We start from the raw sequence: 14783 nt of genomic DNA on the forward strand, positions 1-14783 counted from the left end.
TGTGGCTCTTGAATCCCTCTTCAAAAGTCTTCCTTATTTTAGAGCATAAGACAGATGGGTACTTTTCTTTGAGGAGAAAAAAAAATGTGGAGCTGATACAGACAATTTCAACATGTTAGAAGCATGGAATATGGCAGCCAAATTCTTTCCTAAGAAACACTCCTAACAAATGAATCAAACAGATTAATCAAACTAAAGAAAGTTCTTTGCCAGTGAAGATCAGCAAAAGTGTGGAAAATACACTTGTTAAATTTCTTATAGACAGTAAAACAATAGATTTCATCAGGAAAGGAACTGCTACTCTAAGCATTATGAAAAAACATGAGATGAGATGGAGATGAGTCTGCGGAGTCATTTAGAAGTACTATAATATGAATGATGAGGATAGAGTAGATCTGCTTTGGAGACATTCAAGAAGAGTAGACTTGAAGTGAAGGAGGCCAGGGGTTTTCATGACACATGGCAGCAGAGATTTCATAAGAAGGGGGGGGGGGGAATCATGATGTACGAAAGTCAAAGTTTTTTAGTGCCTGGAAACACCAACAGATCTCTTTCCATTCTGTGGGTGTTCATAATGTGCTGGATGGCCTCTCTATTCTCTGTCTCTCTGGAGCCACAGTTTATGATGCTAAATACCTTTAACAGATTCTCTTAGGACAGTAGTATCAAGTGTGGAAAAGTTTGCTAAGTCCCTGAAGCAGCAACAAAGCTGGAGCAACTGCGAAAAATAGTAGAAATGAGGATCCAGGAGAATAAAAGCCATAAGAAGACATGGGATGAGGAAATGATGGAATTCTTCCAACAGCATAAACCAGAACACGGTAAAAAATTACTTATTATTTTGTTTGTTTTTCTTGAGATATTTCCAATTTAATAAGGTAAAATATATTTACCATAAAATACTTATGGAATTATGATCTATAAACTAAAAACTATAAGTGAATAAATTTATGAATCTAAAATCTATATATTACCATAAGATTTATAGTTTAAAATAGTGGTAAGGCTAAAACGTATAGAACTAAGAGCTATAAATAAATGAATGCATCTTACAATTGTAAAATCTATAATCACTATAAAAGTTATTGAACATAATGTAAAATAGCCTAACTTCAAATAATAATAATAATTAATAATAAACTTTCAAGTAATAACCTAGTTTCAAATAATCTTTAAATACTATCTAATCACATTAAACCCTAACTTTCAAATAATACCTAACTGAATTAAAATAATAACTATACATTATTTATGAAGACTTACAATAATACATTCAAATATCTAGGGGCAAAGGGAAAGTGCAGCCCCTAACATGCCCCTTCAGATCCATGGTTTTGAAATATGTGAGCACCACTGTTGTGGACCACATAAAAATGAGACATCTTCACTGTGACATCTCATGAGACATAATTTGATGTGGCAGCTTGTATATTTATTTTCAAAGAGAAATATGATGTTAAATCTCTCTGAAAGTGCCCAGTGCCAGAACTGGTGCAACTGATTCCAATAGAAGAGAATGTATGTAGCTCAGGGTTGAACTGTGGAGTCCTTGGTGCTCTCTGAGCTTGGTTCTTTTCTTGCAAACGTTTCATTACCTGACTAGATAAAGACAAACAATCAAGCAGTAAGCAGCACCCTAATCAAGGAACCACCAAGGAGAAAACCACACACCCACCCTAACTGGCAGAGCAAGGTACTGTATATAAACAGGAGCAAACCCCACACTCACTAGCACTGATGATGTTACCTCGTGGGGTAGTGAAATGTCTGCAAGCAAATAATCAATCTCAGAGAGTACCGAGGACTTCACTGATGCAACTGATGTTGGGCTTTAACAATTTAGAGCGATCACACCCTTTTTTCCCTGATAGGGTCAATATTAAATATAACAGATATAATAATAGGAAAGATGGAGCAAACATAGTCAAACATTCCCAGTAAATCCAGTGGTAGATATGCACCTAGCTGATCTTGGCTGATCTGTAAACGCTAAGCAGGATTGGACCTGGTTAGTATTTGGATGGGAACTGTCAAGGAATTGCAGTGCTGTTAGCTAGACTGGGAAATCAATAGAACATCTCACAAGATGACAGTGGCAGACCACTTCTGTACTGTTGCCAAGAAAACTACATCAATGTGCCCATGAAATCACCAGGAGTCAAGCTTGACTCAAAGGAATTTTTACCTGAATGCATGAACAGGATTATTCCTTAATAAAACAGCTGCCTTTACCCTACAGGCAAAGGTACAGTAAGTGATCTCCTACTGACGTTGATGGAAAAACCAGTTCTGCAAGCTGGGTCAATTTAACTGAAACAAAATTGAGTGAACGACAACAGAGCTCAGAGCTTAGTTCTTCCTTGCCAGCTTCCCTACCAAGGGCAGGGCAGAATTCAGGGAAACAAGAAGCAGAAGCAAAGTGGGGGATGAGTGTGTGTGTGTGTGTGTGTGTGTGTGTGTGTGTGTGACATCCAAAGCAAACAGAGGCACAAGATAAGAGTCTCAGAGACAGCAGATTTGGGGACAGCTTCAACTTACAAGGTCAGATCCTTGAAAATGAATTAGAAATCTTTCAGGTGCCACACCAACACCAAAGGTGGACAAACATATAGTTCTTTCACCCCTGTTCCTTATCTATACTATACAATCTATACTATACTATACACACTATACAAATGTGATCAATAAATAAAATTAAATAAAAATACATACTGCAATATTACTATCCAATTAAGTTATATATTATATCTGTAAATTATATATTATGTGATTCAGTCTGGAATCGAGCATTCCTTCGGCTCCTGATCTCTTGGAAGGATGGCGGGTTTCTTAGGCCAGAGAAAAGAAGAAACCTTATGTTTTGGTAGAGCTTCTGGAGGAGCTTTTTGTTCTTGTTGTTCAGTCGTTAAGTCGTGTCCGACTCTTCGTGACCCTATGAACCACATTGCTCCAGGCCTTCCTGTCCTTCACTGCCTCCCTGAGTTGGCTCAGTTTCATGCTCATTGCTTCAGTGATGCTATCTAACCATCTCATCTGCCGTCCCCTTCTCCTTTTGCCTTCAATCTTTCCCAGCATCAGGGTCTTTGCCAAAGAGTCCTCTCTTCGCATTAGGTGACCAAAGTAGCTGAGCTTGAGCTTCATTATCAATCCTTCCAATGAGCAGTCAGGGTTGATTTCCTTTAGGATTGACTGGTTTGACCTTCTAGCAGTCCAAGGGACTCCTAAGAGTCTTCTCCAGCACCACAGTTCAAAGGCATCAATTCTTCGGCATTCAGCCTTCTTTATGGTCCAGCTCTCACAGCCATACATTACTACTGGAAAAACCATAGCTTTGATTATATGGATCTTTGTCGGCAAGGTGACGTCTCTGCTTTTTAATATGCTATCTAGGCTTGCCATAGCTTTCCTCCCAAGGAGCAAGCGTCTTTTAATTTCATGGCTGCAGTCTCTGTCTGCGGTGATCTTGGAGCCCAAATAAATGAAGTCTGTTACTGCTTCCATTTCTACTCCTTCTATTTGCCAGGAATTGATGGGTCCAGATGCCATGATCTTAGTTTTTTTTAATGTTGAGTTTCAAGCCAGCTTTCGCACTCTCCTCTTTCACCCTCATCAAGAGGCTCTTTAGTTCTTCACTTTCTGTGATTAGGGTGGTATCATCTGCACATCTGAGGTTGTTGATGTTTCTCCCTGGAATCTTAATTCCGGCTTGTGATTCTTCCAGCCTGGCATTTCTCATAATGTACTCTGCATATAAGTTAAATAAGCAGGGTGACAGTATACAGCCTTGTCATATTCCTTTCCGTATTTTGAACCAATCAGTTGTTCCATGACCGGTTCTAACTGTTGCTTCTTGGCCCACATATAGATTTCTCAGGAGACAGGTAAGGTGATCTGGTACTCCCATCTCTCTAAGAATTTGCCATAGTTTGTTGTGATCTACACAGTCGAAGGCTTCTGCATAGTCAATGAAGCAGAAGTAGATGTTTTTCTGGAACTCTCATGCTTTCTCTATGATCCAGCGAATGTTGGCAATTTGATCTCTAGTTCCTCTGCCTCTTTGAAACCCAGCTTGTACATCTGGTAATTCTCAGTTCACGTACTGCTGAAGCCTAGCTTGTAGGATTTTGAGCATAACCTTGCTAGCATGTGAAATGAGTGCAATTGTGCAACAGTTTGAGCATTCTTTGGCATTGCCCTTCTTTGGAATTGGAATGTAAACTGACCTTTTCCAATCCTGTGGCCACTGTTGTGTTTTCCAAACTTGCTGGCATATTGAGTGCAGCATTTTAACAGCATCATCTTTTAGTATTTTAAATAACTCAGCTGGAATACTGTCATCTCCTCTAGCTTTGTTGTTAGTAATGCTTCCTAAGGCCCACTTGACTTCGCTCTCTAGGATGTCTGGCTCAAGGTCAGTGATCACACCAGCATGGATAGCAGGGACATTAAGATCTTTCTTGTATAGTTCTTCTGTTTATTCTTGCCACCTCTTCTTAATCTCTTCTGCTTTACATGAATAAAATGAATAAAATGGAGGAGCTTTACATGAATAAAATAAATTCATACATAATGCACACATAAATATGGTAAGTAGATCATTCCAATCAGTCGTTCCCCATTGCATATTTTAGTCATGTCAAGCAGTGATGTCCAGGGCCCATTCACCCTTTCCTTGCATACTTGAGCTGTAACCCCCAAATTAAACGGGGCAGCTGACAAACAATACATTTACTAAATGGAGTACTGAACCAAACCAGTTGACCAGTTGATACTTTTCCTTTGCTTGCATGGTTTTAAGCAGAATGAATGTCTATATAAATATATGCATATCTTTTCCATATCATATCTTCCAGATCTGAATACGACTTATGTGAAACCATCTTCAGATGGAATTCTGCTTCTAAGTTTAAAAAACCCCTACTTCTTCTTAATTTGGGATATTAGCCAGAAATTCCTCTTCATGGTCAACAGCATGCTGGTAGCAAACCCACAGGATTTCAGTTCACCAGGTACCAAAACCTGATAGGATTTATATTACATTCTCCATGTATAATTGATGGAACATGTCATGGACTTTTTGTTAGTTCTCAGGATTTGATGAGACAGTGCAAAACACCTATTGAGATATTATTGTTGGTCGCACAATCAGGCAGATACTTACACTGGATTTAGCATTTTTATCCACCTATCGAGTCCTTCCCAAGGACCTGGGGATAGGCAGATGTTGCCTGATGGTGTTAAAGGTATCGTCACAGGATATGAGCTGTTCCAATAAAGCTGCCTTTTGCAATTGACTGATGGTGATTTTGTCAATGCTGATAGTTTCAAGTGGTACTCCAGATGTTTTGGGATTGCACCTAAGGCACCTATTACTATTGGTATTATTTTTGCTTTCTTTTGCCATAGTCATTCCTCTTCTATTTGCAGCTTTTTATATTTTGTGATTTTCTCCAATTCTTTCTCTTCTATTCTGCTGTCTCCAGGTATTGCAATGTCCACTATCCAGACTTTTTTGTCTTTCTTATCAACAATTGTTAAGTCTGGGGTGTTGTGTGGCAGGTGCTTGTCTGTTTGAATTCTAAAGTCCCAGAGCACTTTAGCGTCTTCATTTTCTATTACTTTGTCTGTTTTGTGGTCCCACCAGTTTTTGGTTGCAGGCAAATGCTATTGCTTGCAGATATTCCAATGCACCATTGTTGCTACTTTGTCATGCCGTTGTTTGTAGTCAGTCTGTGCGATCTTCTTGCAGAAGCTGACTAGGTGGTCCACTGTTTCTTCAGCTTCTTTGGAGAGGTGGCATTTTCTGTCTGTTGCTGTCTTCTCAATTCTGGCTTTATATGCATTTGTTCTTAAGGCTTGGTCTTGTGCAGCCAGAATTAGCCCCTCTGTCTCTTTCTTCAACTTTCCTGCTCTTAGCCATTGGCAGGTCTTGTTGTTATCTGCTTTGCCTGCTAGTTCTTTTGTGTACTGGCCATGTAATACTTTGCCTTGCCATGTCTCTTTCCTATTCTTCATTTTGTCTTTCTTATAGGCCAGTTTGGTTTCTTTGGTATTCAGTAAGCCTTCACGGTATAGTAGCCTCAATGCATCTTCTTCATTGTCCTTCAGATATTCTTCCAATGCCCTTTTTTCTTCTGAAACGGTCTGGTGTACTTGTAATATTCCATGCCTGCTGTTGCTGTTGCTGTTGCTGTTGCTGTTGCTGTTGCTGTTGCTGTTGCTGTTGCTGTTGCTGTTGCTGTTGCTGTTGCTGTTGCTGTTGCTGTTGCTGTTGCTGTTGCTGTCTTTTGATTCCTTAGCAAGAGTTAGCAAGGTTATTTACAGTTAGATAAGCCAAGTCTGGATTCTTCCACCTTCAGTTGATTGTTTTTATTGAGAACCCGCATGGAAGGAATGAAGCCATGGCTTTAAAATTAACATGAATTGTAGAAGGAACTTTTACTTTTCCTCTACTGAACACTGCATGGCTTAAATGTTCTCAAAAGGCTCATTTATGTACTCTCTAATATTGATTTAACATGCACGTACACTAGTTTATTTCAACAGATTCTACCTCTATTTGGAATTAAGATAAGATCAAAAGCATATTCTCTCTCTCTCTCTCTTTCTCTCTCTGGCACTGGATTTCTCTCTCCAATTTGTAAAACATAGTTTTCATCTCTCTCTCTCTCCCAGAGTCTCTTCAGCACTCTTCTTCAGATCATGCCTGCTCTGCTTCTGAGAGTATTGTCCTACTCTCTTTTCAGTAATGTAACACTGCTCAGTCCAACTCAGAACCTTCAGCCAACACGTGCTCTTTGCTAAAATCATCAGTCTTCAACAACCAATGCTATCTAGATACATTTTTGGTTGCCAGCCATTACACCTCCACCTTGCCTGCTAAAAGTCTCATCTTCTTCCCACAAGTCCCTGTTTAAAGACTATACCTCTGCCAGTTCAGCAGCAATCTTGTCCTTCTCCTATGAAGAAATCTTCCTTTTTTAATTATAATTTTTATTAAGTTTTAAGAACAATAACTACAACAAACTAAATTAGAACAGAGAAAACAAAAAAGAGAAAAATGACAGAAAAAGCTGAAAGTACAATAAGAAAACAAAATAGAAGAAAGTAGAAAGGAAAAGAAAAAGATATAAAGAAAGATATAAAGGTACAAAGAAGTAGCTTCTGATATTCTTCACAGCAGTTATAAGTAGAATTATATTTTAACCTCGCTCTCTAAAGTTACATCATGGCTCTCTTCTTTCTATAATCTATCCTTCTAATCACCAAAACCATAAATCACAAGTTCATTTTTTCATTTTTATGCAAAAAATCCATAAGGAGTTTCCAGTCATTTCAAAGGCATTTTTTTCAGGAAAAAAAAAAATCTTTTGTTTTCTAAAATTACTGTCCCCTTTATCTGTTTAAAACTTTCTTGAATCACAATCAAGCTTTTTGCTTTTAAATTAAAATCGTTTAAGGAACCTTTTTTTCTCTCTCTTAATTCCAAAAAGAAGGCAACTCACTGAGAGTCTTTGTTCTTCCCCGCCATTCAGAATATCTCTTTTAGGTTATAAATTAATTATATCCAAAGGTGTTTAAGAAAGTGAGTTTTTTGCCAGCTGTATGTCCATAAAGGCTGCACAGTGGTTTAGGGTGCATTGATATTCCCTCAGCTCCCAAGCCACTCAACTCATGCTCAACTACAAGAAACTCAATTCCCATGGTCTCCTCATGAGGAGCAGCTATCTAGAACACAAGAAGGCAATCCCCCAATCTCTCCTTCCTCTGGAGAGATTTTTGTCAGCCAGAACCCATCTCTTGGGTGCCGATTTCACTGAGGTGCTGTCCCTGCTCACAGAGTTGCTCACAAGGATGTCTAACTTGCCATAGGTCCTCACCTGGAAGCCTTCAATGGGGAAATCTTCCAGTGGGAAATGAAACTAGTTCCTGTTTCAGTTTCTCTTCTCGGTTAACCAGAACAATGTCTGCTTGGGTTTCTGGATGGCTACATAATAGGATGGTAACAAGCCATGGGCAAAAGTCAGCTGTCAGAGGACACATTTGTAAATTCTGGGTAATGGAAGTGCTAGGGCTTAGCATTCTTTTTTGGAGTTAATGCTGTACTATCTTATTACTTAGAACAAGACTAGCTGTATGCTCAATTTTCCACCTACCGCAATTCTAAATAAGTCTCATATATGTTCCTATTGGGTTCTAAAAGGTTTACTTATTATCCTACAATTAACCTTGCACCTGTGGCTTTTTCATCCACATCTTCTGGACCAGCAGAAGAGGTTCTGCATTTTCCCTTGACCTTGTTTTTTGTCTATCATTCTCCTCCAGAACAGTGGATGGCTGTGCTCCCCAATAATGCCTTAGATCCAAGACAGCAACCCATCTTTATGGGCCTCAAGGGTAAATCACATACCCTGTCTTGCATGTTGTCTAGCGAGGGTCATCCTCAGCTACAATTAGTGGTGAGTTGTCATCATAACTTAACATAGCTCTTTCTCTTTACAATGGCAGCATTTATGCACTCCATTACATCTGTACAGAAAAGGATTGTAAAAAGCAATATTTTGCTGAAGATGTAATAAGGACATCTTTCAAACATGTGTTCTTACAATGTCCTATACTTACTAAATTTTGGGAGAAAGTAGTGAGATAGATAGATAGATAGATAGATAGATAGATAGATAGATAGATAGATAGATAGATATAATGGTGCAACAAAAGCTAAAATTTTCAGAGGATAATATTCTTTTGAACTATATACCTAGTACATGGAACTTGGCAACTGGACAATGTAAATGGATTCTCCATGCCCCTACTTTGGCCAAAAGACTGATATAGCAGCACTGAAAAGATAAATATATGGCTCCATTTAGTCAATGGATTGAAGACCTGATTACACTTGCCACTTATGAGTGGGTTGCCTATAGACATAGACTTTGGATGGGCAAGTATAATGAAATATGGGACTCATTTATACAAAATACACTGGGTTAAAAAAAATGGGATGGTCATATAATTCTATTAGAAATATATATGTACTTGAATAATATTTGTATTAGATAAGCTTATATAGAATTGTAATCGTGTACTATTATAATGATATATTTACTTTTTTGTTGTTATATTCACTTTTATGTTAAAGCACTTTTATGTTTTTTCCCCTTTTTTGTAATTAATAAAAAGTTAATTTTAATAAATGGCAGCATTTATGCAGCACACATAGCCTGCTTACTATATCACCCATTTTTAGGGCTTACCCAATACAATGAGCCATACACTTACCAAATGGGCTGGGCTTGCTGAGCACGGTAAGACACACACACACACACACACACACACACAAATAATAATAATACTTAATAATAATAATATGTAACCACAATTAACTCTAAACAAACTTGTACAAAAGCAACTGCTAGAGTCTTCACCTAAGTGAAGTGGCTAAGTGGAAAAGCTGAATTCCAAGAACTAGAGGTGATTCCAAACCTAGTAGTTTCTTTGGAACATCTTTCCCTGTTTCACAACAGTGATTCCTACATTCTGAAACTGGATAAATCTTTGCTGTTCTAAAGTTTACCAGGTAGGGACAAAGCTTTTCCTTTATTTTAACTTCTGAAAAATATGCTTACAGAATGGTTAATTGAGTTTTGAAGGCTACTGTGAAGTCTTAAATGTGGGATAATCTTTCTTTAAATTGAAACTACTCAGAAGAAGCAGGGAACATAAAGTCTTGTATATACTATGGCTGATCTCCAGAGCAGAATGAAGCTCTGGATGTCACAATGGGAGATATTTGATTACATGATAACCACATGATGTTTTCTATATTTTCCTTCCATGCTTTTTATTTTTTTCAACAGAATCCACTAACAACACTAGGCTGTCCAGCATTGAAACAGAAAACCAATTTAAGGGCTACTGTGTCTTTAGTTAAATGTTCCCTGTAATTGAAAGTGCAATATGTTAAACTGCTATTGTTGAGATATTTGTTATGAACAGTCCCTGAATCCACCAACTTCTCATTTTGAGGGGTTACCGTTAGTGTTTTTCAGATTAAAAAATAAATAAATTGGACAATTGTAAATAATACTGGGAACAAGTACTTAATCCCCACTGGTGAAGAACTGATTTCTGAAAGGCCATTCATGGCTAATTCTTTTTGTGCCAGGTTAGGAATTTATGATAGTCTTCGATGGCTGCTCACTAGTAGGGTTTTCAGATGCTGCTTGTTCTGGTACTTTATTTTATGTCTTTCCTCCTTGCCTGATTTTTTGTGACAAGATGAGGAACCCACAATCAGCACACCACATGGTCTTCCCCTTGCTATGTGGCTGGATCTGGCCACCCTTTTAATTACTCACATGCTTCCCACTTAGCATCTCACTGGAACATTGTGAGAAATGAAAAAGAAAACCCTATCCTGAATTGGCCAGCTCTCCTTGGACTCTTGCCATCCCAAGAGGAATGAGGAGGAAGCAGGACATGTCGATAGAGAAGAGACCCGCCCCCAGACCCTTTTGCCTAGGACTTCCAACCCTGTGGGCAACTCCAGCCAATCTATTGTTGCAATATTCCATCTAACCAAACTTTCATGTTTTCTTAGGAGAGAGACATTATGGAGCTATACAGACAAAATGAGAAGTTTTTGGACTTCAGTTTCTACAGCAAGACGGATGGTGGTTCAGAAACTTGCTCTTTTGAATCTGCCCAGTTCCCTGGTTGGTTCATAAGTACTTCTTCTGAACCAGACAAACCTGTTGGTTTGAGTCGGAAAGGAGGACCTGGAAATGTCCTGTTTTATTTTGAAAAAAAACCATGAATCAGAAATTTTGTTTTCAAGGGGAAATAGAGGAAATTGTCTGGGTCCAAAAGGAGGCACTGATGTTACACTCTTTTATTTCAAAACAAATTAGAAGGAAAAAGTGGAACTCTAGAATTATTTAAGGGGAATGTCTATTTCAGGTTTTATGGGGAATGCAAGTTTTGCAAGAAGTAAAAAAATGCAGTCTTATGCAACTGAGGATGCTGTTAGCAGATTGAGGAGAAGTATTTGGAATTTCTCAGATTATAAGGCACTTAAGTAATGTCTGTTTGTTATTTATCATCAAAATGAACCCTAACTAAACAATAAATATATAATTATTATATCCTGTCCTTATGTTTATTATCTGTTAAGTGCATCCCAAACAGCAAACTTGTGTGTGTGTGTGTGTGTGGGGAAGGGAGGGAGGCAGGCAAAGAAGGGAGGCAGGCAAAGAAGGGAGGGAGGGAAGAGTTGCAGGAATAACATATTCATTTTCTCCCTAGAGCTTTTCCTTTCACTTTGTATTTTCTCATTTTAAAGTTTCATTCCTCATAAAAATAAGCCCAAGGTGGATCCACCCCAGACCCATTCTGCCTACCCTTCCTCCTTTACTCCCTAATGGGTACCCTGGATTCTGAAGTCTGCTTGAGCTAAAAGGAATTTCTTTGGGAAAAGAAATCACCTGCAGTGTCACCTGCAGTTTCAGAGGAAAGTGCCAATGATGGTAATGTGGATTAACTGAACAAGCAAACAAACAAACAAAAGATAGAATTTATTACCTCCTTAAAGCCAGATGGGGAGGACCTGATGAGGTTTTTAAATGCTGGTTTTATGACCCCTTTTTACTTGCTCACCTTCCCCCAGGGGATCCCAACCTATTGTTTGAGAACCCTTGAGTTAAAGTCATATATACTGTAACTTGATTATGGAGCCAGGGGTAAAGTGGAATCCAATGCTACAGCAAGGATTACTAATGCTTATATTCTTAGGGTTTGCTCCATTATTATTGCAACCTGATTAAAATTTGATAGAACTGTTGTAGCATTTTGTATTAGTCACATCCCTGTACCTTAGAATGCTTAGGAAACTTGAATCTAATTCAGTTTCATTTGTATATCCAGTATAATATCTTTTTCCATATCATTCTTATTGCTTGTCATTTATAAAGCCACATTCAGATCAATCTCAGTCCATCTAGTAAAATTTGTTCCTCTTCCAGAACGTCTTTTAAAGGCAGTCTATCTATAATGGCAGACGCTTTTAAGATTATCTTCTTGCGCCATTGCTCAAAAATATCCTCCAATACATCCAATGTTAAAGTGTTTTGCTCCATTCTGTGTTAGTAAGTCAAATTTAAGTGTTCTTCCCCTTTAATTATAACTATTAATTTCAACTGGCTCCCACTAGTATCCAACATTCAAATTCCTATCCTATCTTGTTTTCTTTTAAGAATTCAAAACAACAGCATTTTCCCATGGGAAGGATTCTTATGATTAATTTCAAAACCTTATTTCAAACCCATCTGGACCCTTAGTCCATTTATAACTTCCCAAAATCAATGTTCTAATCACCCTTTTGCTGTTTACTTCAATAAAAAAAATTTTTTTTAAAGTCCTTAAACTTACCTTTAAAACTTCTTTCGCTAGGGATTGAAGGAAACTCGCCTGGTGTGTATTATAACACTTGTTGATCGGAAGTTTCTTAATAGTTGAAAAGCCATTAAGAAGCAATTTTCAAAGTGATTAAGAAATGAGGCTCAGCAGAATTTTATGTCCATGTGGGCTACATTATGGCTGTAAGCTTAGATGGAATCCCTCAACTCCAAGCTGCTCAACATATGAGCCAACGGCAAAAACCTCAGTTCCTGCAGTTTACTCATGAGAAGCAGTGGTCTGGAGTACAGGTGGGTGATCTCATCATCTCTCCTTTTTCTGGAGAGATTTCGGCAGCCAGAAATCTCCATCTGGCTGTTGGTCTCCACCACAATGCCAAACCCGCTCCCTCAGAGACGTCCATTTCACCATGTCCTTACTGAAAGTCTCCCTTGGGAATAAGGGTATTGTACTCTACAGTATCCCATTGTATTTTACTTTGGTAGGTGGAAACACAGCAAACATTAAGGGTTGATAGGCAGTTTCTGGGTGGTGTTGTTTTCATTATTTCAATGGCAGATTTTTCGGGGGGGGGGGAATGCAGTATGCTGTAGGGCTATGGAGCACTCTGGACTGGATCTTTAAGATGTTGACTGCAGGGGTCACAGTTGCACACCTGATGCTCTGATGTGTATTTCAGAGACTGAATCTGAAGGGCTGGACAACCATATTATATTACATACTTCTGGGCATAAACTGAAATTTCAAATATTTGGAACCCGGGTTAAGAATGCCTGGGTTACAGATGACCCATAGTTGAGAATGGAGCCTATTGTAGCAAAATTTGAGTTAAATACACAATTATTTGAGTTAAATACACAATGGTTCAAATTCATTACACAATACTACTAATGTAGTATTATACAATAATACCGTTCTGGCTTATATATAAATTCGATTTAAGGCTAGACCTTGGAACGGAACTCATTCTTAAACTGGGGACTACCTGTACTTTGATTATGCAAGCTTGGATGTCACCTTGACCCAAGAAGTCTTGAGGACAAGATGCGATGTCTAAATATTAAAGATGTTAACCAAGTCAACAAGATATTTATCTGTTAGGCCCAGCCCAAGAATAATGGTGAAATAGTCCAGTTGAGTTAAGTTCCTTTATCTGCATACCCCTTTAGACAGAATCTTGCCAGACTAAATCTATACTACTGCAACTAGTAGATATACCCTGGGAGGTTCTAGGGAGTGGCTATCCTGAACCTCTTTCACTTCCCACATTCCCCCGTGGACTATGCTGCCTTTTGCCTCCTCCCCCCTCCTGGAATGCACCCCCTCCTTCCTGATAGCCTTGCTCTCTGTTGCTATCCACCACATAACCCTCCTCTTTATAGACACATTCCATCACGTTATCTGAATTTTTGTTTGGTCTCGAACTGAAAGCAATCAATCCACCAATCTGAATTTAAGTAAATGCAAGTACATCATAACTCATAATAAAATGTAAGAATTATTACATACAGAACCAAGGGCCCCAGCGTCAAAGGCCAGGACACCAGGGTTAGACGTCAAGTAGGTGCGCTGGATGGGGCCGAATATAAGTTGCACCTGAATTGAAAAACGGAGGGCGGGGTGAGATTCGGGGTGGAATTATGTGCTTAGGGAAGATTTTGCAAAGTGTTTTGCGGGACGGCTGATTTTGGCTCCCCAGCAAGAAAATTTGTGATGTCGGTAGTAGGCACATGGTTTTGCAGAGAGTTTTGCAGAACGGCCGAATTTGGCTCCTTGGGAGAAAAATGGGTGATGATGGCAATAGGTGCGTGGGCCGGTGGGTCGAAAATGAGTTGTACCCGCGTTGAAAAACGGTCGGCGGGATGAGATTCGGGGTGGAATTTTGTGCGTAGAGACGGTTTTGCAGAGGCTTTTGCGTAACGGCCGATTTGGGCTCCCCAGGAGGAAAATTCGTAATGCTTGCAGTAGGGTCACGGGATTGGGGGCCGAAAAAAAGTTGCACCCGAATTGAAAAACGGAGGGTGGTGTGAGTTTCGGGGTGGAATTTTATGCTTAGAGAAAGTTTTGCAGAGAGTTTTGAGGAACGGCCTATTTATGGCTCCCCGGGAAGAACGTTTCTGAGGCTGGTAGGCGCACAGTCTGGGGCGCCGAAAAAAAGTTGCACCCCAATTGAAAGAAAGAGGGCAGGATGAGATTCGGAGTGGAATTTTATGTTTAAGGCATATTTTGCAGAGAGTTTTGCAGAACGGCCAATTTTGGCTCCCCGGCAGGAAAATTCGTGATGAATTTTTGTGACAAGTGAAGTGGCAAAGCCAAAGACCCCAGGGTCATGGGTCAGGACCCTAGGGGCAAGGTTAAGAGCCCAGTGG

The 14783-nt window shown here is 39.1% G+C and overlaps 1 protein-coding gene across 1 annotated transcript; it reads left to right on the plus strand.

Annotated features, from left to right (window-relative positions):
• The first annotated feature begins 736 nt into the window (after positions 1-736).
• On the plus strand, positions 737-10816 carry LOC148216203 (interleukin-1 family member 10-like). Its single transcript, XM_088138794.1, has 4 exons — positions 737-821; positions 4854-5009; positions 8326-8459; positions 10601-10816. Exons 1-4 carry the CDS (start codon positions 737-739, stop codon positions 10814-10816), a joined length of 591 nt encoding a protein of 196 aa, XP_087994920.1.
• The last annotated feature ends 3967 nt before the right edge of the window (positions 10817-14783 follow it).

Source organism: Python bivittatus, unplaced genomic scaffold (assembly GCF_059951505.1).
Source record: "Python bivittatus isolate LINGU-HERP-01145 unplaced genomic scaffold, Pbiv_v1 ctg000320_np1212, whole genome shotgun sequence".
In the NCBI taxonomy this organism is placed as follows: Eukaryota; Metazoa; Chordata; class Lepidosauria; order Squamata; family Pythonidae; genus Python; species Python bivittatus.

What these genes read in the sequence shown, in the direction of transcription:
- LOC148216203 (XM_088138794.1), top strand. Translation starts at nt 737, where the DNA reads ATGAGGATCCAGGAGAATAAAAGCCATAAGAAGACATGGGATGAGGAA. An exon ending in ACAGCATAAACCAGAACACG is followed by an intron (nt 822 to 4,853) that starts GTAAAAAATTAC and finishes CATATCTTCCAG; the next exon opens with ATCTGAATACGACTTATGTG. An exon ending in ATCCTCAGCTACAATTAGTG is followed by an intron (nt 8,460 to 10,600) that starts GTGAGTTGTCAT and finishes ATGTTTTCTTAG; the next exon opens with GAGAGAGACATTATGGAGCT.